The following is a 24,876-nucleotide window of genomic DNA, read 5'->3' as shown; positions in this document are numbered from 1 at the left end:
AGGGTTTAAGTTCAAAGAGTGACTTCAGCATCTGAATTAAAACACACTCTCGACGGTACGCGTAACCACTTGGCCGCCGGCCCACCCCGGGAACATCTGCGGCAGCGGCTTCAAAGGGGCAGCCGGCTGCTCCCACCACATCTGGCGGCAGCCAAGAGCCATCCTGCGTCCAAACCAAACCCTTCCACCCACAAGGACATCTCTGGTGCTTGAAGTACAGCTAGGAGTCAAGTACACGAGTAGGAAGAGGGACAAAACAACTGGACTTGTTGTAGCAGCAGATTACTAATAGGAAGCTCTCGCATTTTTTGGTGGGTTTTGACCAATGGCACCAGAAGTCTTCCTTATGTTGGGAAGAGACTCTCTCACTTGGTTCGGAGGTTTTAGTTTACAGCCCGACTTAAGTTCTGGTGTTCGCACAGGATGCAAGGAGGGACCCGCTCACCGCTTAGTTGTGGTGGGAACCCCGCACCCAAACTTCGCAACGGTCTTTGGAAAACAAATCTCAAATCCAGAACCAGCCATAGGTGCGAGGCGTTTGTTAAAGACCCCCAGCGAGTGCTTTGTAATTAGAAATTGCAGGCAATGACTCTGACATACTTTGAATTTTAATGTTCCCTCAGTTTCTAATTTCACCAGAAAGAATAAATTAGTCCCCAGTTAGGAATATCTACCATCTCTGAAACTTGGATATTCACAGAGAGCAAATAGCTCTTCACGTAGAAGGTCCTAGCTGAAGGATGTAAATGGTAAACTGCATGGAAACCATTTATTTACACTATTTTGGAAACACGAAATGTTGAGCTGACCCTCCTATGATTCAAATCTGAGTTTACAGCGTCATTCATCATCTCCAAATGGGTTTGTTCCAGTCTCCTTGAACAAAACTATTTTCTCCTCACATTTGCTGCACAGAATTGGCTGAATTTCAATTCCAAGGTGTATCGTACAAAGAACGGTGTTGGAGTGAAAGGTGTCAAGCTGGCAAAAATTGAAAATTAGATTGGTATAAAATCTAATTTTTTTAATATAGAAAGTGTTTAGTTTTTCCTCTGTAATGCAATTTAAAGTCGCATCACAATCGTGTTTCCTGGCTATGGAGGTAGGCTTCATCTCTAGCTGGATGAGATAAAGGATTTTAATACGAAATTATGCAACAAATAGGTGGAATTTGTATCGCACACAGTAGGAAAATACTTTGCACCTCTGAGCGCCACACGTTTACTCGTATCCCCCCAGAGGTGGTGTCAGGGAGATAGTTTGTAACCAACTTGCTGGGTGACCTCTGCTTGATTTTGGCCGTGCATTAAACCCCACCTTTTGTTGTAGCAGGTGATCTTATCAGTGACCTAACAAGAGTAGGAACCAACAAGTCTTCTAGTATTGCGATTTTCTTGAGCCTTCTTTGGCATCTGGGGATGGGGGGGGGGGGGGGGGGGGGTGCTGGGGGCTTGAGCATTCTCCTGCTGGAAAATGACTCTTTCAACTTCTCCCTTTTCCCAGGCTTTCAGCTGCAGACTCCAGGTGTAAAATCAGAAGCCAAAAGCGGCATTTTTCCTCCCGCATTTTGGACGGACGGGCGGGCGGGCGGGCGAGCGAGCGGGCAGGAGGGGAGGTGGTCCAACTGCACAACGACAGATTATGCAAATCCTCCCGGGAGCATCTAATCAATCACGGCGGTGGGAGAGGAATGTGGCTCGTCTCCGAATTAGCCTCCGTCGCCCGCGTCCTCGCGTGAAGCGTCCCCCCTCGGCTGGAATGACATCAGAGCGGCTCTGAGTCCTTGAAAGTCTGGGGGTTGATTAGCGGGAGGAATTGGCCGCTTCTGCCAATCACCACCCTGCAAAGCCGCCTCGATACTCCCGTAGATATGAGGGAGAGGGAGGCTGGCTACAGCAAACGGGAGGTACGCCGGCAGTAGTAACGGGAGCAGCTGGTATTCGGGCGATTCAATAGTTCGTGCAGCCTTTTTGCCGTCGCCTGCCTGCTCCCCGGTGTAATCCCCGCGGCCAAGGAGGAAGCTGCATATTTTACGGCGTGCTGAACAGAGGTTTGAATCCTTCCAGCTGGCTGCTTGTTTGGAAAAGGACAGTCTGTGTATAAATGAGATGTGACTCTGCTGGTAGAGTTCAGTTACTGGGGCTGGAGCGAGAGGAACCTTCCCGGGATGCCGCTCAGACAGCTGCTTTCAATTGAAAACTCTCCCTAGTCTACCTGGAGCCATGCGAAGAGATTTGAATAGCAGATGTCTCTTTCCCGCACCCTAGGAAGAGAAATCCTTCCCTAGGTAAGCTATCGTTCAGCTTCTGTGCCTATTGCTATGTTAACCTATACTTCTGGCTATATATTCGTACGACTATATAGACGGTGCCTGCACCCAGAGGCAGGAAAACAGTTCCTGGCCAGGTATAAAGACCCACAGGGCGTGGGAAATGTTTTGCCTAGTACCTAATTATGTATCGTAAGTACTTCAGAAAGCTGCCTGGAGCCTGGCATTCAAAGGATTATTTGAAAGTTTGAGACAGTCTTTGCCATGTTTGCATGCAAGTGCCCTTGATGTAAACGGATGCGCGCCCTCGAGGGGGAACAGTTGTCTGACTAAATATATGAAAGACCACAGAAGTTAGAGCATAGGAAGTTATGTGAGGAAAAAAGGGGGATAAGGTTGCAATTCTTCTTTGGTCTACTCCACATACTTGGCTTTTATTTGCTACCATCTAGCCAAGTTAAGCAAAACTAGTGGATTAAAATGGCAATGCAAAAGCTTTCCATGGCTATAAACAGGCACTATTTAAAGTAAGAGCAATTGTCCTGTGAGGAAGCCAAGACCTGCAGATCTGCTCTCTTCCAGCGGTTTGATATCCAAACATCACTCAGCAACATTTGCTTTTTTTATAACAGTACGATCATTCGTAGCGTGGAAGCAAGGATTGTTTCAGGTAGGAAGAGGTAAACTGAAGAAATCAGTGTTTGCTCTTCAGATGACTACCAAGTCAGAGCACAGCAGCAGCCCAGCGTTTTTATCTTACAGCTGACATACTGGCTCCAAGTCATTACTGCTGGGAATAAACACTCAAAGGAGAAATGTTTAGAGGTGAATAAGTCTCTTCCTACGAGCACCGCACTAATGTAACCGCACATACATACAAAACCCACGCTCATTAAGTCCTCTTTTCCCCAAGGAATGTACCATGTAATTTTTTTACTAACTTCTGCAGCTCTTAATCACATTGATTGGACCCTCCCTCCCTGTGAATATATGCTGCAGGATCTGGCCTACCCCGTGTAGCAGGTTATTCTGCCTTTTCTACCTGAATGTTACCAGAGCAAAAGATAAAACCAGAAATAAGTCATTTTCACCCCATTTCTTCAGTAGTTTTCAGTTATGATCCTACCACTATAGGATTTTCAGCTTGTGTAAGAATAGCAGAATCTCCTCCTTCCTAAAGTTTAAATAGTTCGCAATGTCGCCAGGTGCTTCACTGTCTTGCCCCATCCTGTCTGTGTACTTTGATTAGGCACATTTTATCATCAGCCAAGCTGCACTCTGTGACCCGCTTTCTAAAATGCTGCTTTAAAGAAAGGGGGGGGGGGGGGGGGGCTGGGGGGGGGGGAGGATGCCAAGTTGCATTTAACTAAGAAGATTCTTGGCTTCCAGTTTTCTTCTGAATCTTATCAATTCAAATAATATGATCTGCTCAATTAGATTAGATGTTCCTAATGGCATTGCTCTGTGCAGAAGTTTAAGATCGTGTATTAGGTTTTGTGCTATTTCCTTAGAACATGGCCATTTTTTTTTTTTTTTTTTGATTCATAATAAATGCCTAATGTCTGAAAGCCTCAAATGAAAGCAGGAGTATCTTCATGTCCTGTTGACACCACTGTTTTCTGTGAGGCTGGAGAAATGCTCCTCTAACTTTCATTTTACTGGAGTAAATCAAATCCAAAGGGTTAGATTTAAGCACAGAGCAGGATGCTTGAGTGACTGATCACTTGCACTCACATACACACACATATGCCCCCACCTATACTTCCACTGCAGTCTGAACACCCTGTTAACTCACATTATAAAGTTCTGGAAGTCCTATTAAAACTTTATGGATGTTAAGAGGTTGTGATATCTGCTATATTGCTCTTTGTCATGGCACTGATTAAACTTAGCTGATGTGGCAGCATGCAGGGAATCATAAGCTTTTCCAGAGTTCAACTATCATTCAGTATGAGTGGGAGAAAAATATGCTAATAGTAAAGATTTTTTTTTTTTTTTGAAGGCTTACAGTACAGGAATTCTCAGAGGTGTAATGAGATACTTTAAGGAAAACATGGCCACATATTGCAATCCCTGGGCAATACTGATCAAAAAAATGCTGATGAGTTACTAGTAGTTGTGACTGAGTTTTCAGTTAGATAAACAAAAAATTACATTTAACTATATGCCACCAGGAAAAGTTTTGTTTCTCATTTTATTTTTCTACAAACAGTAAGGGAAAGAATATCATGACCTCTTACAAAAAAAAAAAAAAAACCAAACAAAAAACCCCCAACATTTCTGTTCCAAATCTTTCTGATTTAGCCCACAATCAATTTTGATCTGACTGCCTCTAGCACCATAGGGCCGGGTGAGCTTCAGCTGCATGTATACACTGATGTTTGCTTCCATCAAGTGTTTGCTTTGCAAAGCTTTCATAATGCCTCTGTTTCTTAGGTGCATCAAGAAACTGCTTTCCATACCTGCAAAATGGGCTTTTCTTAACAAGGCAAACCCTGGGCTAGGAGCAGCATAGCATTTCAAGCTGGGGCCTGGGTGGCTCAAGGAAAGGATAATTTGGAATTGTGCAGAAAGCTGCAATTTCCCCCGCCTGTGGAATCATTTCAGGAACAGGGTGCTGAGCTTAAAATGAGCCAAGGGCTCTCCACACTTTCCAAAGTGAGGGGAGCCTGGGTCTGAAACCATTTGCAAGGATTAAGGAGTACAGTGTAAGGTGGCAGTTTAGCAGATCCCTTATTCTCAGGCCTGGGATGCAGCTGAGGACCATTAAAGCAGGCTGAGGGGCTGGACTACGGGAGAAGGAGGGTCTCAGTGCTGGAAATGGTTTGGAGCATTAAGTTTAAGTGTCCTATCTCATATTTTGAGAAAGGCTGAAGAATGCTCATATCACAGCAACAAGTCTGCTTCTCCCATTGAGATGTTAAAGCTATGCCCCTCAAGAACTGTAAGCCACCCAGAAGAGTGCTGGATACAAATACAGAATTTATTTTCCATCTATATCAACATTTAAATTAGAAAAATTGTTTGAGCTATTAAAAAAAAAAAAAAGAAATCAGGTGCTGGAAGAAAATGAAAACCATGCACATCAATCCAAAACATTTATTACAATGACTGTCAGTAATAATTACAATGAAATCACAGATTCTTCTGAAATTAACAGTTGCTATAGAAAACTAATACTATTTTATCTAAACAGTAATGCCACCAGAATCACATGGCAACAGCACAACAGTGTAGAAACCATGTCAGTGTTTGATGAAGAAAACACATTGGCACATTGGCAGAAGTAATGTATTGTGATGACATGATTTAAACACAATTCTGAAAGGAGCAGAGAAGTATTTAAACCTGTTTCCTCCCCTCTGGCTACAGGAAGGGTCACAACGGCTTTCCCCAAGTGCGGGCAAGTAGAGCAAACTAATCCTCCCTCCTCTGCTGCAAGGATGGGTTTTGCAGAGCCAGAGCAAACACCGAAGTACAAGCCGGGGCAGGGTGGGCTTCTTTCATGAGAAAAGAAGCAAAAAGCAAGGAGAACCCTCTGCTTCCTTGGCAGCTGATGAAATAATTGAACTGTACTCATCTTACTTAGCCTCGCCAAGGGAAAACCTGCTGAGTCTCTGGTTTGCTTTTCATGACCTAGGGACGTCTTGGTTTTCCCTGCTTCAGCATGTCACATGGAGGCTACCATGCAAGTTCCTGTTCTTCCCCCAAACATGCTAAGACAAGGTATTCCATAGCAGAGCCCCAAAACAGACAGCATAATGCAGACAGCAATCTAAAATCTGTACACGTATAGCTGCTGATGCATTTGTCCCAGACCATGGTACAGCTAAACTTAGAGAGTGCATGCTTCTGCACCTAAGGCTGCTGTTGCAGAATTTCAGCTAGGACAATCTTCCAAGTTCAGAGTTAGTCCATACGTGGCGATGGGATTAGAAGAGCATCTGCCATCCCGTCACAGCCCACAAAAGCACCAAGAAACACGTGCCCAGCTAATGCTCAGGGCTGATGCATCTACAGCTATAGAGTTTTACTAATGGCTGGGTTTTAATCTCCCATACGTATATATCATTATCAGACACACAGCAGACAGAATAATGTGAACAGGCTCTTCCCTGAGCAGGGCTGTGCACCAAACTTATCCTCCTGAAGGACTATCCACAGCTACTTATTTCAACCCACACTCTGCCAGGCTTCCACTGAAAGGATTGCACTTAGCTTTTAGTGTATAAATAAGTGTTCTGATAAATAATTAATAGTAGCTGCTGGCCATAAAAGAAGCGACTGTTTGGAAAGTTAAAACAGTCTGTCTTGAAATATGCACCCACCTCTATGTTCTAGTTTCAGGGAACATTTTATCCCACATCCTTTCCTTTTGCATGGGACCATATTTTGCAAGGAGAAGGCCAGAGCTCAAGTTCCAGAGCCACAGGGTATTCTTTGAATTTATTCTCTGGCACTGGGATATTTATCACCCCCTAAACCACTGGAGGGGAGGGCAGGTGGTCAGTGAGTCACAGAGAAATTTTTGGAATGAGAGGAAGGCGCAGTAGCATTTAGGTTTCTGGGTAAGATACGGGAAGTACTTTCACTGGTCACTTCTGATTTTAAAGTTCTCATAGTTTTTTGTTTGGTGTTTTTTTTTTTTTTTTTTTTTAATTTAAACAAAAGCAGGGCCATCTCCCTTGGTACTTTTGCCAGACTACATGCACTCTACCTACCTAAATAGCTGGTATAATGGACTAGGCCATTTTTATTCATTACTAGTCAGTAAACTGTATTTGTTGTGCCATTTTAAAGGGTTTCACTATTCTGCCCTCCTACGATTGCACTGTTAAGGGTGGAACCATGCATGCACACATCGTGTGCAGTCCTTTCCTGCACAGGGCACTGTACAAGCCAGTAACTCCTGTTAGCAACTGAGATTTGTTTTGAATGGATAGAGCGACCATTACTCCTTCTTAAGGTCTATCTCATTAGTAACTGAAAAGCAGTGATTCTGGAACTACGTCTTCTAACACAACATCGACTGAGTCTTGTCTCCCCATACCTTATTATTTCCAAATTACCTGCAGGAGCACATGTTACTATAATTTGTACCCGAAAAAAAAAAATCACAGTTAAAGATCAAGAGACCTCTGTGGTACATACTGTCCGCACGACAGGTGGAGCGAGCAGTGCATGCCTCAAAACACTTGACGCTCTCAGACTCCCATAAGACTAACTCTTCATCAGCTTTGGAGCAAGCTCCACTTGCCAGCATGAATCAGCAGCAGTCATTCTGCATCTTCAGACTTTTTAACTAAAAGTACCTCTGAAAAGGCTTTCTCCTCCATGGAAAATATTTACATTCAGGCAGAAAATTAAATATCTATGAACGCACTGTCTAAACCAGACCTTTATGGATTACAACATATCATTGTGTCAGCTAACGAGACATCATTTTGTTGGCTTGTAAGCCCTTTCCATAAACCAGAAAGCCAGGCTGGATTTCCTCTTCCAAGATGCATCCTGGAGATGCATATTAGAAAACATAGTACAGTTGTGCCCCCAGTGCACGGGAGAGAATAGGAGTGTAAAGAAACGTAACTAATTCCAGCCTGGTGCAGGGGCAGTATGTTCAGAAAGATTTTGACAACAAGTTGGGTTGTTTTTTTTTTTATTCCACCCCCCATTTCCAAAAATAAGTTAATGCCTCAGTAGTTCAATAAGCAGAGATTTTTCACGAAAGCAACAGGTTAATCAAAGCCTCGCTCTTCTATCACATAGCTCTAATGGTATTAGTTCTAGTTCCAGTCTCTGAGCTTACCGTGACTCAACAACAACAAAAAATCCCTTGAGTTCCCAAGTAGAACCCTTATCCTACTAGTGGCATTTCTAAATTGAACTTTATCTAGACAAAACAAAGAATAGATAATTTGAAAGGAAACAATTGTTTATATTTTGAACCAAAGGAAAACAGTACCTACAGGTCACAGATGACACACCAGAAATCTCAAAAGACATCTTGCACTTGACTGACAAAGTGGCTTTTCTCAGAGAAACCCCATAAAACAGTGGCAGAAATAAAGAGAAGAAATTTAACCAGGGTATGAAGAATAAGACGAAAAAGGAAGCAAGCACTGCAAATACATTTGACTGCACATGAAAGTATGAATTTTGCACTGGCTTTCTTAAATGTCCTGTTTGCAGTACCCATGCTATATACATTTGAACCGAACATGAATCGCCTTAGAACATTTTATAGCTAATGCCCATGTAAAGGTAGAAAAGGGTATTATTTCCACAACGCAGACAGGAAAACTGAAGTACTGAAAAAAATCAGTGGCCTCCAGAGGGCAATATATGATGTTGGTGGCAGAAAGAGACAGAACTCAAAGTTTCGGCTCCCTGCCTTATCCTCTCACCACTAGGCATTTTTCCTCTTGATAGGCAAACAATACCCATCCAATCATTTCAAGATAAAAAGAAGTTGAATTTGTATTAATATCTTCCATAAAATTTCGTTGGACTATCTTGTCTGCTTGGCAGTTTCCGAAATACTTAAATACATTAAAGTGAGATATCATCTCTTGGGTATTGTAGTATTTTTAGTACATGATAAAGTTTCTTCATCTAGATTAGTTTTACTGACAACATGTGAGGCCATAGCTGGTTGCCACAAAAAGCTAATCTTTCCAGTTTTAAAGAGCTGGTAATAAGACCCAGAATTTTCTGAAGGACTGCCTGGAACCTGGTCTAGGACTAAGACTCTAACTTATGCAATTTAAATATAGATGAAAAAGACAGGAGAGAGATTCTAAACTTAACTTCCTGCCCCCAAACTGTCACGTAATAAAGCAGTGATAAATGCAAGTATTTCACGAGCAAGGTGGAAGCGACTGATTTTTCCTCTAGAACAATGTTGACTGGAAGTCTAAGAAGCACACGCACACAAAGAGAATGAAGACAGGGTGACCCTCCACATGCTGCTTTGTTCACCTTACTTCACTTGAAAGCCTCTACATGCCATTAGCACCATTTGCTGGCTAAGACCTGCCAGGTTGTCACCAGTGCTGATGGCTTAGATGATGCTCTAGCCCACACACCTACTCTGATCGGAGGTTGCTGGGACCAAATTCACTCACCGTGTATTCTACCCATTTTTCTACCAAATCCTCTCAATAACAACAAAACCCTTCAGCCAACAAGGATGAAGATGGGGACAGGGGACTCCAGTAGAATTTACTTAAAGAATAAATATAGGGAAGCTGTTATAATGAGAGCTAATGTACCCAGAGCTTGGAAAGAGTCTCTGGCTGGCCGCAACCTGGCTTGAGTAAACTCAGAATAAACCTCTGTTTAAATTTCATGCGGTAAATGTGCTGTTCTAAGGATTTAGGTACAAAATCTTTGTTATCTGAATTTAAATAGACTTCCTTTGCAGTAGTAATAGATCATGACTATGTGACAACAGCAGTCTCTCTGAAATAAGTTAGTGGCCTCCTTTTAAGTCCTAGCGCAGATGTGACCACATCAGACTTTCTCACAACTAGTCCCTGTGACAGGATACAGACACCACAAAACATGTTATTCAGTGAAATGTCTTGTCATTGATATAAGGGTGGAGACATTTTAATTATATTTATGGTGGCTAACATTTTTAGGTCCCATAAAAGCAATAGGAAAACAGAAAGTGTGGGAAAACGTTAGCTACTACTACTACTACTACAAAAAAAAGTATAAAGACCAAAGAGTTTAGCTTCTAATAAGCTATTCCAGAGCCTGTGACTATGTCTTGTAGGCAAAGGGCCTTTTTATTAAAAAGAGAGCTTATACACCTTTTTTTGTGTGAGAAATATCCAAAAAGTAACGTTTCAATAGCAATCCAGCAAATCTGTAATCCTTGGTAAATTTTCAAAACAGATAAAGAAAATCTGCAGTTATTTAGATGCTAATAGAACTATAAAAAGATTTAATTTTTTTTTATGCCTTAGCTTTCATATATCATCAAACAAGATGTACAAGTTTGACTATTGCGTTGATTGACTTTAAGGAGTTATAGTTAGGCAGCCATTATATTGCACAAATGTTGTCTCTCAACTGAATTCACAACACAAATCATTCTATTGAAACTGGATAGCTAATTGACAGCCTTATAAAAGTAGAAAACAGTACCGGAATAGATGGACTGTAATAAAACGTCTGATACAGCATCTCACAAAAGTTTTATTTGAAAAGTTAAATGAATTCAAATTGGCTTCCATTGAAGCATTAAACTATGAATTGAAAAGTGATGAAGAGCCATTAACCAAGTGAGATCAGAAGATTTGTTGCATCAAGTCAGGAAGAATGTTTTGCAGGCTGCCTCAGGAAAACATGTGAAGCCTGCTTTTATTCACCAGCTTCATACAAAAGGGGGCAATCATAAGATGTTCACTACACCTGCACTCTCCATTAATCCTACTGGGAAAGCAAAGCATCAGCCCTAAGGACTCGATCCTGTAGGTCACACACAACTTTGTGCCATGGCATCTCTGCTCTGTTTTCAGCCATAACTTTCTGCATTGACATTTTGGCTCTGTCACCACGGCTTAAGCAACAAGCTTCTGAGGTTCAGATCATCTCTGAAAACCTTCTTTTCATCCTTGGTAGTTCAGTCACTTTTCTACAGATGTTATGGTGGTTGTAAAGACACATACCAGTTGAAGGGCATTACGCAAGAACAAGTGGCTATTGCTTCCAGCTCAGCCACGGGTCTGCCAAATGGCCTTGAAAAAGTCAGGCCTGTACCCAAGAGTAATGCTATTTAGCTTTTTTTGAATTTTTGGTGAGTTACTGGTAAAAAGTGATAGATCTTATTACCACCACTCAGGCAAGATGGACACGTTTATTGGAAACAGCATTGAGAAGATACTTTTTTTGTTTTAAATTTATTTTAAGTCTGGCCACAAAACTAAGATGTTTTGTCTGATGACATCAAAATGTTATGTATATTTTGGTATATTTTGATAAAGTGATGTATTTTGATATCACTACACAACATTTTTGCCACATATGGAGCTGCACAAAAGGTTAATGTGGTCATTAACACCTACCCATTGCGATAGTGACTAGAACCATATTGTCAAGAAACAAGAAATATATATATAGGTTCTGTCTTCATCCATGGCCCTCCTAAGACTATACTTAAATTATCACTGATTTCTAGGAGCTTCTACATGTGACACTCAAGAAAAATAAGCAGTCAGTGATTTCTGAGGAAATATTACAACTACTTATATTCAAAAATGCTGACATGATAGAGACTGATCAGTTGTGACAATTGGAAGAAATGTCACTGAAACATCACAGATGGGACATTTATGTGCATTTCTAGGTGGTCCAAATGACCGTGGGACTGTTAGAAATTAACCCTTTTTTCTTCTGACCCATTGAAGCTGAACATCAGGCAACATTCACCAGAAGTGTGGTCTGGTTAAGTCTTAGAAGAAATTTCTACTTTGAGTTCAGCAATGTGAAGTCTTGCATATGTGCTGGAGAATCAAAGGAGGCAACAGTTCCATGAGGATTTGCAGAAAGAGCAATACCTTCCTTATAGACTCATTAGTTCACATTTGTAAAAGCATCCCACTGATTCATGTAGAATATCTTGGGGGAGGGGTCTCATTAGCAGAGGTTATAATTACCTGCCTAAAAGCATCAATAAGAAAAAAAACACTTGGCGAGTCAGCAACTTCAGATCACATGAATTAATGAGAACAAAATATGTCTGCTTACATGCTGTTACAACGGCACATCTATTGTACATGTTCAAGAAAGTGGGACTTGTGGTGAGTCGATGGTGGCTATTTGCATACCTTCAGAAGTGTTTAAGGAATAAAAATTGTTACAAGGCTTTCTCTAATCGCAATTCCCCTACTCAGTCAAAAGGCAGGTAAAACACTGAAAATAAAGAAAACCACTCCGTTAATATACTTCAAATCACGCTTGAGAATACTAACCATTATAAAAACAGATCAACTTTCGTGGTCCTGGAGCAAGACAAACTGTTAGCTTTGCACAAATCTGTCTGCAGCAATCAGATGTTATCAGTTTATCAAGAGCAAAGAGCTTACAGACTTCCCAGGTACCTTTACACCATGTTTCCCAACTATCTTATATACATAGTAAGGGGGGAGGGGGGGGGGGGGGGGATATGTGAACACATGTCTGAGAATATGTACGTGTGTAAAACCTATTTCCAAATGTCTTTTGCCACCTTTCCACCAGGGAGCCTTGTTTTTTTTCTTCAAATCTCCAAGTTCTGAAATCATCTGGAAAAGTTTAAAGCCAAAGAGATTGAAGTAAAAAGAGTCAAATAGCTAGCTTCCAAGTATTGTTTCATTCACAAGATTGTGCCAGCTTTCATTGAGTGCACAAGTTGAGGTATTTCAAACACTTTGCTTTATATTCATTGATTATCGACTTCAACTTCTGCATCATTTAGCTTTCTGGAATCACACAAGATTATATGTGCACTATAGACTGATCAAATTGCTGAAAATACTGAAAAATTGGTGTTTTAACTTACAGATGATTATGCATTGAAAACAAATGAAAGAGGTGAAAGTGCTGAGGAGCCTCTCCGCTCAAATTATAAGAGAGAGTTAGAACAAAGTTAGAAGACTTGTGACAGCTTTTACCAGCTGAGAAGCTGTCCTTATCCTAAGTAAAAGAGTTTTCTAAAACTTTTTGGTAAGCTGTGAGCAGCTGGCATCAACATCCCTCATGAGCAAAGCCACATTTATAAATACAAAACACATTGCAACTCTGTTAAGCTTGAAAAAGGCAAACGTTACTGTCAAGAAGCACCTAAGCTTCCTGAGCTCAGTAAAAGTCTCTTGGAAACTTTTCTGAGAAAAAGAGCTGTTTTTTCCTCTACAGTGAATAGAAACCCTGAACTTCTGCTGATGGTCAACAGGAGTCATTTTTCACTCAAATCAGGTTGCTTGTTTCTGTATTGAGTGAGCAGTCATATGTAAGAAGTAGCAAGTAGGTATCATGGATCATTGGGCTGCTAATAAATGGCAGGAGTCATACAAGCTTAGAAAGGAAGGAGAAGAGGAAAGAGTTTACATTAATTTTTTAGCCTAAAGGGAAGTTTTATATATAGAAAATAAAGACTTCCTGATTTCTGATTTATGCTGGAATAAGATGAGAGGAAACCTCTGGCCTGCCTCCAGATGAATTACCCGTACTATTTCACAGAACCTTGGACTCCGGTGCAGACAGGAGACTAGAAACAACTGTATTGTCATGATACAAGCGTCCTGCTCCTCTTATCATCAACGTGCTCTTAACCTGCTGCAGATGTGAGGTCTATTAGCTCAATCCATAGGGTGGATAAACACAACTGCTTGCTTAACATCAGTGCCTCTGCTTTCCATAACGCTGAACTAGATCACAGATCCTCAGCCTACTTACAAGGAGACGTAAGGAAAGGACAAGAGCTTACAACAGCCCCTCGAGGCTGTGCTCCACGGCCCTTTGGTCAGCCCATGCACCACGTACTCACCACTAACCTCTTGCCAGAGCCAAACTGCTCGCTCATCATCTCTTTCTCCTGGTAGATAATAGAAGACAACGACTCTCGCTCTTAATGGAGTTTTCCCTATTTACCCAGGCAATAACTTCATTATTTCAGCTCTCCCTCGTTAGCAATTAACAGCTACCTTCCCATTATGTAACTGCCTACTGCAACATCCGTATTTCCCCCACTGATTAGTTACACCTAATTTGGTCACGATGCTTGGTAAATCACCAAGCCTTGTGAGAAGGTCTGCACATAGGAACTGGACCATGAGAGAATCAGCTTTAATTCCTGATGCAATGTTAACACATGGTATTAATAAGAGGCTGTTTCTCTTCAGTATTGTGCTATCGGTTTTAAATAGTTGAGTCCTAATCTCCCAATCAATCATCTTCAAAATCAGTATGCTTTAATCATCAATCAAATGCATTTTTATGGGGAAGCAAGAAGTATTATTTAGCAAGGAGGCAGCAATTTTTAAGCCTCTGTTTTTCTTTGGCTGCCTGAACTAAAGAAAAATTACAGTTCCTGCAGACAGCTATGGCATCACAACAGAGTTATATTGCAGAGTTCTGCTCTACCTGGGGAAAGGCCCCATGTGTGGGAAGTCAGCTGAACGTGAGATTGAGGATCTACTGAAGGACTAACTCTGGATGAACGTAATCTTGATTCCTTGATCAAATGTACCCAGCTTTTGGCTTTACCCCTAAAGAGTCAATGGATAGTGACCAGTGACCACAGGAACACAGGACCTCAAAGACTGGTTTCTGAAATGAAACTACATTAGTAATGCTAATTATGAAATACAGCCTATTTCCGTGTTTTTCAAATTAATATAGCACAGAAATACTCCAAAGATATTTGAATTTCTGAGTGAATATAAAGCTGTTGAACTTTAAGGGGGAGAGTTTCAAAGGCACAAACGGCACTTAACTTCCAATTATGCCTTGGAAAATGTCCCACTAATGGCTAATATAGCTGATTTATTTTCATGAACTTTAATTACTTCACACTATTTTTTTTTTTTTACTGAACAGTATAATCAGTTCAACAGAACGGTTCAAACACAATGCACAAACTAAGAAGATGAGCTCCAATGCCAGGTTTCCACATGCAAGTTTAAATTCCTTATCAATTCTAATATTTAGACATCTAGATAAGTGTGAATACTTGCAGTTGTTATAACATCTGCATACAAAAGATATACTAGTTTACATGAAATCTGATTACTAATATTTTAACTGGAAAAGGTTTTACCAATGTTATTTGCATCAAATAACTTGGGCTGAAAACCATGTTTTTGTTTTGGCTAGTGTAAAGTCAGGGGCTTCTCATATTTTAGTAATACACGCAATAGTAGCAGCAAAGATATGGCTCATGAGGTGTATTATTTTGACAGCTCACAGTACCACTGTCTGGGACATCCAGCGGGACAGAACAGTGAGGAAAAAATGTGCAATTTTAGGTGTCCTTGCATGCTGTTGCCTTGTGCTCCAGGTGTAGGCTGAGATATTTGGTAAGCATTCAGTGTGATTTAGTGGCAGGTTTCTTAGAGCAGAAGTCCTGTTTTTCAATTATTTTAACACATAAGAGTCTCAATTAGGGTGTTTCACCCACCTTGGGGATTTCTGAGACCCCTCTGGAAAGACCCTGCCTGCAGGCAGGACCGTCTGTTCCCTGAGTCGAGGTGAGAGTAGGTGCTGCCTGCTAAAAAGCAAGAAAATATTGCCCTCTAGTGCTGAAAGCAAGCAGAGGATGCAGAGCATAAGGGGGGGGGGGGGGGGGTTAATTATTGTTTCCAAGATACCTGCCTATCTCACGCTAACAAAACCAAGGCTTGTTGCAATGAGTTGTTTTGTAGGCTGCCCTTCCCACGGAGAGCAATTCTCCGGAGCTGATGAACCCTCAGAGTCAGGCTGAGTGACTCATCAACGGCACCAAAACTGGAACGCGGCCTGGCGGAGGATGCTTCGCTTGATCCAGTTTTATCTTTTGATAAAATCTTAATTGGAGGTTTAATAAGAAGTGAGATCCCAGCAAGCAGACAGAACTGCAGAAGAAGGGAAGCACCAAAGGGGGGCAAATACTCTGACAATTATCAGGTTGATTTTAATTTCCTAGCGATAGCTGTGATTTCTTTTTTTATTCCTTCTCTCATAAGACATTATTAAACACAGAACGCTTTTCTCATTTCTGTTCACTTCTGTACGTGGATAAACTACCCACCTTGCTCACCTTTTTATGATGGTCACTGATGGAGTAGCCCACGATACGGGGGTACAAAATCTCCTCGCAAGCTTCCAACTGAGAAAAGTAAAGCACATAAAAATCTGAACCCAGCAAAGCCACAAACGGCCTCAGAAACAACTCCCTCTCTCTAAACTGAGAGCAGCAACAAGTGTCTCACAAGCAAGTAGACCTATTAATTCACAATTACTTCAGCATTCTGTTCATTGCTTGATAAGCTCCCCAAAGCAGTAGAGTACCCTAATACTAGAAGAGTGGTACACAAGGCATTTGAAACAAAATTTAAACTTTTCACTTGCATTTTTATGACCCTGAACTGGCAAAACCAAGAGGTTCCTTAGAATTGTATACCAGAGTCATAAAATATACTAGACAAATTTCTTCAATACATGTCTTACAAGCATTTTCCAGTTTGAGGTGCAAAGCTTAAGATGAATGAAGAGTTTTCAGAATTAAACTCAAAAGTGTAATTTAAGCTAATGGAGGAGGACACATCAACTGGCAAGTATCTTCCTGGAAAGAGTGTTTCTTCCTTGCAGTTCAAAAATCATCCATTGTTTAGTCTCATATTGTTCCAATAGGTAAACAATATAAATAATTCAGAAAGATATTAATTCCTATTTAAGTCCATAGAGCAGCATGGGCTATTTATTCAGTTAGTTTTAACTGCCTCCAAGCCACACGGTTTAGTGTTATCTATGGTAATTTTTCATGGATTTAGGTAGAACTACCCAGAATGGCACAAAGGCTTCAGAGCCGGCTAGGCAGTCGGATTTAAGCACCTAGTACTCCTGCCATACAGCGCAGCCGGGGCAGACCAAAGCCCCAGTCCTTTAGCTGGAGGCATCATGACCCTCAGGCCCACCTGCGTGCCCACCCAGCAACTCTCTTGCGCTCCTTTTCATGCTCCGTACCACCTCCCTTTCATCCCTGATGGAGGCAGAGGCATGCACAGCCGCACTCTGCAGTTTTAGTAGCGTACTCATTCGCTTGGAAACTCCATGCACAACCTTTATCATTCCAGACAGTCCTTAAACAGACTGTAAAGTACTGATCACTCCAGGTCCAGAATGGAAACTGGAGAGAAAAGTCCTACAAATCTTTCCTCAAAGTCCTTCCATGCCTTTCACTTTGGTTTCACATTCCAGCACAGAATTTGTTACCCCTTTCAAAATAGTTATGGAGTTTGAGTTTGACATGGAACATGGCCCGATATTTAACAAACATTTACTTGGTCCTAATTTTGTCCTGTAATCTTCAGTCATTCCCATTTGCAATAGCAACAAATCATTTTAGCTGAGAAATGTCCATAATTGAAGAGATACACGTGCTCAAAAAGTTATGTTTAGACTTTATTTTTATACCCAAAGAATATGGGAGAGCTGTTTAACATGGCTTATCTTCATCCATCAAGAAAGCAAGTGACAGTGAGTGCTCCTTGAACAGTTCTTAAATTTCCCTCGACTCAAATTACCAGTATCAATCACTGTCTTTATTAACATGTGTTTTTCATTGCTTTATGGATTTTATTTACTTTTCTTTTACTTCTCGTTGCAGATAATGTTAAGAGTCCTCTTCATTGATTATTGGCAGCTGCTGCATTCTGAGAAAGCCTCTTTCAATTTAGCTTTCCGAATCCTTTGACTTCCCTCTCCAACAGCTTTATAACCTCCCCGACAGCTTCATAAATGCACTGCAATGGTCACATGAACGTCTTGGGAGGGGAATCAGCACCTCTGCACCTCCTCATTCCGATGGCACTTTAGGAAAGAACACCAAAAAAGCAGCAAGTCCAACACAAGTTGGAAGTCCTGCGAAAGATGAATCTAATTGTGAAGCTCCGCAGAAGTTTCAGAACGCTGGTCATTCTCCTCGCAACCTTCTGCTTGGCAAGTATTGTCATTTCTGCCTATTACCTTTACACCGGCTACAAGCAAGAAATGGCCCTTGTGGAAAGCACCGGGGAAGCTGAGTGTGAAGACCTCAAGCTTCTACCATATAGGTCTGCGGAGCTGAAAACGGCTAAGCCAATTGATCCATCTAAAACTGATCCCACTGTCCTCCTGTTTGTGGAAAGCCAGTACTCCCAGCTTGGGCAAGACATCATAGCCATCCTCGAGTCCAGCAGATTTCAGTACCACATGGTCATTGCACCAGCTAAGGGGGATATCCCCCCCCTCACAGACAACGGAAGAGGAAAATACACCATTATTATATATGAGAATATTTTAAAGTATGTATCCATGGACTCATGGAATAGAGAGCTTCTGGAAAAATACTGTGTGGAATACAGTGTTAGCATAATTGGTTTTCATAAAGCCAATGAGAACAGCTCCCCAAGTACAAAACTGAAAGGACTGCCATTACACCTTTACAACAATGTAGCCCTCAAAGACTGTGTGGTCAACCCTCAGTCTCCCCTGCTGCACATCACCAAAGCACCGAGGGTTGAGAAAGGTCCACTGCCTGGCGAAGACTGGACGGTTTTCCAGTTTAACCATTCCACCTATCAACCTGTGCTTTTAACCGAACTGCAGACCTCCAGACTGCCCCCCGCAGCATTGCCAAAGGCTGCTTTGTATGCCACCGTCATCCAAGACTTGGGGCTTCACGATGGGATTCAGAGAGTCCTTTTTGGAAACAACCTGACCTTCTGGTTGCACAAACTGATCTTTATTGATGCCATTTCTTTCCTGTCGGGGAAGAAGCTCACGCTGTCCTTGGATAGGTACATTCTGGTTGACATAGATGACATCTTCGTTGGGAAGGAGGGAACAAGGATGAATGTCAACGATGTGAAGGTAAGACAAGAATTGGGGGATACCATCCCAGATAGATGTATGTGCAAATGGCTATTTAAAGAGAGACAAAGCTTGAAAAAGCTTTCCTGGTAAAGGCTGCAGGTGCACAAGTATAGCTAACAGATATAGAAGCCATAACCTGAGATTACTTTAAAAGTCTGTTTACTCACACACATCCAGAAATGCATTCTCCTATGTGTATATACATTGATACATAGGCATGGCCTCATACGGTAATGCATAAAGTGCACATACTGGCTGCCTCTTGCTTATATAGGTTCTGTTCAAGGGCTTCACCCAGAGCACCTGGGTAACAAAGGAGACTTCTTATACCACACATAATGGAGATCTTTCTTTAAACTAAATAAAAGGATCTCTGTGTCTGGAACAAGTTTGCTGCTGAGATATTTGAATTTTTAGATAACAGCACACGTTTTACACTGGATTACTTTGGTTTTCCCTATGGACATACAGACATACACGTGTACACATGTGACATATATATATAATAACATTTATAGGCATTTTCTGTATTCTTTCACTATTTCTGAAAAGTAGACAGAACAAGAGAAGATGGGTGCCTTTTTAAATCTCACATAACTATCACTATATTTAAAAAGAACAGAAAAAGCAAAAAGGAAAAAAACCTGAAAAAGTTATAGTCACATTTTGATTTACAAGAATTAACAGGATAATTTTCATTAGCAGACTAGCAGATAATCATTTAAAGTTACCAGTAACACGATAGAAGCATAGCCTACACTTCAGCAAATGACATAACCATCTGATACGGTGAAAAGCCCACAAACTATTCTTCGGGGGCTCTTTTAAACTTATTTACATAGTCTGTAGTATCCAGGGACACCATTAGTTCAGAGTAATTTTCAAAGATGTGTGCAACTTGCAAAGAATAGACAGAACTCAATAGCATGACAGTTATTTCGTTGCAATTTTCCACATGTGGGAATCATCAAATTCAGAGATTAATTGAAGTTCCTAAGCATGCAACATCACATTCTCAAGCCTTTATTCTAGCAGGTTTTTTCCTGTAAATAGCCCAATACTTTCATGAGCAATAAGCAAGCCTTTTGGCTTTAAATGCAGATTTCTATTTTGTTTCTAAATTCTTACTTCCACTTCTACAAATCTGTATTCATCTGCCTCCTCATCCAGATCATTACGAGAGATATCAAAATACCCAGCAAAAGCAGTAGTCTCATACACAATGAAAACAATTTTGCATATCAGAACAGTTTGGGTAATTCTATTAGCCAAACCAGGCATATGAATGCTCATCAGGGCTGTTTTCTAGCACCAGGCACTCCAAGTGCCTAGGGTCTTGAGATCTGAGCACTGTGCACAAGCTCAGCGATCAAGAGCTCTCTCTCCGGAAATATATGGTAAAATGCTCTGAGAAGGGGCTTGTATATAAGAGGAAATTAACTGAAAAGGCAATTGTGGAACAAGTTTTGCAGCAATAGCTTTCTGCCTGCGCATTTTTGAGAGCGTCTTTTTCTGATGTGGTTTGCTCCACTAAGGAAGTCTATTATTCTACGTTGGTTAAAAAGCCCCTATTACTATAAGAAGAGTGTCCACACAGAGTCACTTGGAAATTCAAATCATACTTTTTGACTAGAATAATCTCACTAGGCAGAAAAAAAACCAAGTCACCTCCTTTATTATCCAGCAATTGACAACATTACTATGCAAACCTTTCCACCTGTGCTTGGCAGAGCAGCCATGCTTCATTGCTCGTTATAGGAGACATGGCAGAAAACTCCAGATCCAGGGGCTTGAGTAGGACCCGGATAGCAGAACTGTAGCTGTTAAAGGCGTTCAGCATCACTTTTATATGCTGCATACATTTACCCATCTGAAAAGAGAGCAGTCCGTGCTGCTGAATATCTTGAAAATAACAAGAGAAAGCATCTTCTAGGATTCAGACATGGGGTTTTTAAATTATTTTTTTTAAAGGAATGTGTAGTGAGTCTTCTTTTCATGGATTATGTTTGAGTCAAGGTATGAAGGGAAGCTTTCATTCTTCCCATATTTCTCCAGTGCTAAATTAGCAGCCCACTTCCATCGCAAAACTACCAATAGTGACACTCACAGGATAAATCCCCTCTTCACCTCAAACAAGAAATCACGCCACAAGCACTGACCACACGGAGAAATCTTTTGCAGGCACAGGCTCAGAACCAAGCTTCCCATCAAGCACTCTTTTGGGGATAATAAAAATTTACCTGCCTTTTAGATGATGTTCACACGTAAATCCACTCTGCAACTCGACCATCCATTGATATTCTGTCCTTAACATTGTGGGTTTCATTTCAAATCAGTTACCCAGTACAGGTTTGTTCCTCGGGGTATTTCAGAAACACTTGCTACACAAATCAGTCCATTCATATAGACTGGACATTGCCAGAATACATTAACATTCAAAACAGGATGCTTGCTAATGAACATAACACCGAAATCAGAGTGTACTTTGGTTAGTTTACAGTAAAGGATGATTGCAGCCAGTTAGAGAACAATCTCCCAAGTCACTTGGGGAAGGGGGCAATTAAGAACCAGCAGACCTGCCTTCACCCCTTAAGGTAGAGCAAAGGAAGACGATATTTAAGAGGCTGATATTTAAGTGATGTCAAAGTATTGCCATGCATTTTTAAGCAGCGGCTGTGGCCAGCTGCTCAGAGAGGGTTGCATTTTCACGGCAGGTGAGAGGCTGTTTCTGACACGTGGAGGCACCATGAGATTTAGGGGCAGGTTGTGCTTGTCCTGTAAGACTACCATAAGGGTGGAAGTGTGAATGGCTCTGATAGCTAGAGGGATTAGCACAGGCTCTGTATGTTGTTCGACAAAAACTTGCAGAATTTGGGCCATCTCCTTTCTTTCCTGAACTGCACACTACAGGTATATTTAGCACCAAAAAACACACAACCTTCCCCCCCACCACCCTCGCCAAAAAAAAAATAAAAAATTAAAAAAACCCCAGAGATATTGTCATGCACCCACGCACCTCAAAACTCATTCTATCCTGTCCCCTGCAATGCAAGTTTAAAACGTCAGCATCACGAACATAAAAGAAAATATTTATTTATACAGTGCTTTCAAAACCAAAACAAGAGAAACGTATAAAGCAGTGCTTGTAATTAAGTAATTTCTCATCACAGTATAATCCACTGCATTATGCCACATCACTACTTCTCCAATTCCTTCAGTTCTTAGCATTTCTTGCTGCAAACAGCGCAGGTTCACTTTGCAGAGTTATACAGACTCTCCTTTAGGCTCTCCTAAGGTGCCACGCACACCCACGTCCCTTGGGAATACTTTCCTACACAGCAGATTCCCAGGTGCACGCAAGAAAACTGCAAATGAACAGTTCCACGCCCCCTAAAGCATATGAAAAATACAACCGAGTAACATCACTCTGTTCAACCTCTTAGGCATTTCCTTCCAGTGACCAAACATATAGCTGCCAACCCAAAGGACACACGACTAGAAAGGAGTCTTCCTATAATAGTATTTGTATGTAACAATAAAAAAGACAAGTAACACTGTTCCTGTGTAATTATCAGACATTTTTATCCCCCCACAAAGCCATTTCTTGATTAGGTGCTTCAGGGATATATATATAGTTTTTTAAAGGGGGGCATCAGCTGGAGAAACAGAGATTAGAGAAGAGTGTTATTATGGGCTCTGTTTACCACAAAAGATCTCCTAGTGCCTTGTATTATAGAAGTTGTACAAGGTCATATCTGGCTAAGTAATTAAACAGGAACTCAGCAGAGCCATAGAAAGCTATTTTCCCAAGCTTTGCAGAGATCTATCTTGAGCATAGCAAGCCTCTGCAAATGAATTTCTCCCTTTCCCTCCTGCCAATATATTAACTCACTGCTTGATTTTTAGAAGACAAAAGACTCAAGAATTCATCAGTTAATTTGCAGAATTACTGAATTCATGTACTTGCAAATTATATTGGTTTCTAGCCACACAACAAGTCCAGGATCACTGGCATGAGTGATTTAGCAAAAAAACCCTAGAAACATCTGGTTATGCTGTGTCTGGGTTTGCCATACATAAAGAATACAAAACTTCTACCTTTAAAGTTGCCTTTTAACTGAGCAGAAACAGAGCTGCATTACCCAAACAGGTAGTAAGAACTTGTTAAAGTCTTTTTTTTTTTTTTTTTTTTTGCTATAGCATGAACTAGTACAATGTTTACTCCAGGCAGAGCTCAATGCAGCAACCAGAACCTTTCACAATACACTTTCTATTGTTAATTTGAAAAAACCCTGCAAGATCACAGTACAAACTAAGGCTCTTAAACAAAAACACATTAACCTTCCACTTTCTGCCCTCCTCATAATTCTAGGACTTGTACTACAGCACAGCTTCCTTTCCATAGCCTCTTCCAGGTGGACTCTCTCAGGAGCCACCTGCTTCCCTCTCTTCCACTGCTCTCCCAGCTGGAGCTAGTAATCACAGAGAAATTGCTCATCCCAGCACCATCGTATCACAAAGCCCCTTTCTCCAAAAGCTACACTTCCCTTTTCTGTATCCCCTCTAATTGCTGCCATAAGGGCAGGAGCATCCTTGCGCTTTCTGAGAGACTATAAACCGATGGAGCAATGCTTGGGAATGTCCTTTGTGTTACTGTTGACTGTAGTCCGTCCTTCTCCTCGCAGTACTGCATAGCCTGTCTCCATTCTCCCCACTTCTTCCACTCTAAGCTTCAGTCCACTTACTTCAGTGGAAATAAGAATTACATTAGTTTCTGACACCTCCTCAATTCCACAAGTCTGCACTTTGTCTTTGACCTTCACCATCATTAAAAAGCCTTGAATGCATAAAGGCTGTGATTTCTTGCTCACTTTAGTATTTTAAAGACAAGAATTCATGTTGGAGTTGCATCTTTTCTGATAATTCCAAATTAAAGAGTACTGGCTCAGCAGGAGGCTGAGCTCAATAACTGAATGTCTCCAGCACATGCTTTTTCTGATCTTTCTGCAAGGAAAATTGCTTTCAGGTGGAATAATTGGAAATGTCTGGGCCACATCACCAGGCATGGCAGAATGATAGTACAAAACTGCAGGTAGGCACAGGGTGGGTCTGTGCAGCTGCATGCAAACCCTCCTCCCTCTCCATGCAAACTCTAAATGCCCTTTGAAAGAAGGAATTTAATAAACTGGTGTAGTCCAATGCTAGTTCCTACTTCAGTTCTGCTGCAATACCTTACCTCTCCTGCTGTTCGGAGTTAGTGGTACGGACCCATGCCAGGCATGTGGATAAGGAAGCTCTATTTAACAGTCAAGAACACATTTCTGCACCCCTTCACAGAATTTGGCATCTAGTGTCACAGGATATGCCCAGCCTTCCGTAGAAATTGGCCAGCAGTGGTCAACACCAGAATTAAGAGTTAGGGAGGATTACAATGGATACTTGGATTTCTAACTCAGGTTTCTGAAGAGTTTCTCTGGATGCTCTACTCTATTCTACCCATCCTGCACTCACACCCAACTGTAGGGAAGATTATGATGGAAGTTACAGCAACCCAATACCTCAATCTGCATCCGGTTATTTCCAAATGTACTCAATATCAGTCCCCAAAATCCCAGAGCTTGAGCAAAATTCGAAACTCCTAGTGCTATAAATAGGCACCAGAAACAAATCTTTTTTTATTGTTCATTCATCTGTGGCTTTTTCCTTCAGCAGAAGCTGCAAAGAGCAATCACTTCTTTGCTGATAATGTGAGATACAATAGTCATCCCTATAGCCTTTTTATAATAATAAACTCCTGCCTGTAAAGTAACCACACCAATGGGCAATACAGGGAGAAACTAAAAATGGAATAATGTATGAGCATAGGAGCTAGAGGAGACAGCCAAGCATTAGTCATTATAGGCTGTGTTGCCCCTATGTCACCTTTTAAAGCACTTCAGAGTGGCAGTGAAGAACACAATGAAGTGAAATTCTGGAGTTCCCACTTTTGGATAGTCTTAAAGATT

The 24,876-nt window shown here is 41.3% G+C and overlaps 1 protein-coding gene across 4 annotated transcripts in view; it reads left to right on the top strand.

Annotated features, from left to right (window-relative positions):
• Window positions 1-1,687: 1,687 nt before the first annotated feature.
• LOC126044922 (bifunctional heparan sulfate N-deacetylase/N-sulfotransferase 4) overlaps window positions 1,688-24,876 on the top strand; it is a 107,325-nt gene continuing 84,136 nt past the window's right edge. For all 4 annotated transcript variants that reach the window (XR_007507828.1, XR_007507827.1, XM_049815323.1 and 1 more), the window contains exons 1-2: window positions 1,688-2,287; window positions 17,625-18,868. Coding sequence is in view for 2 of the 4 variants with exons in the window: in XM_049815323.1 (XP_049671280.1) it covers window positions 17,888-18,868 (981 nt within the window). In the remaining 2 variants the exon portion in view is untranslated. The remainder of the gene's footprint in view (window positions 2,288-17,624; window positions 18,869-24,876) is intronic.

This window comes from Accipiter gentilis, chromosome 12 (genome assembly GCF_929443795.1).
Source record: "Accipiter gentilis chromosome 12, bAccGen1.1, whole genome shotgun sequence".
Lineage (NCBI taxonomy): Eukaryota > Metazoa > Chordata > Aves > Accipitriformes > Accipitridae > Astur > Astur gentilis.
Note: the sequence above shows the minus strand (reverse complement) of the source record. Positions and strands in the feature narration are given on the sequence as shown.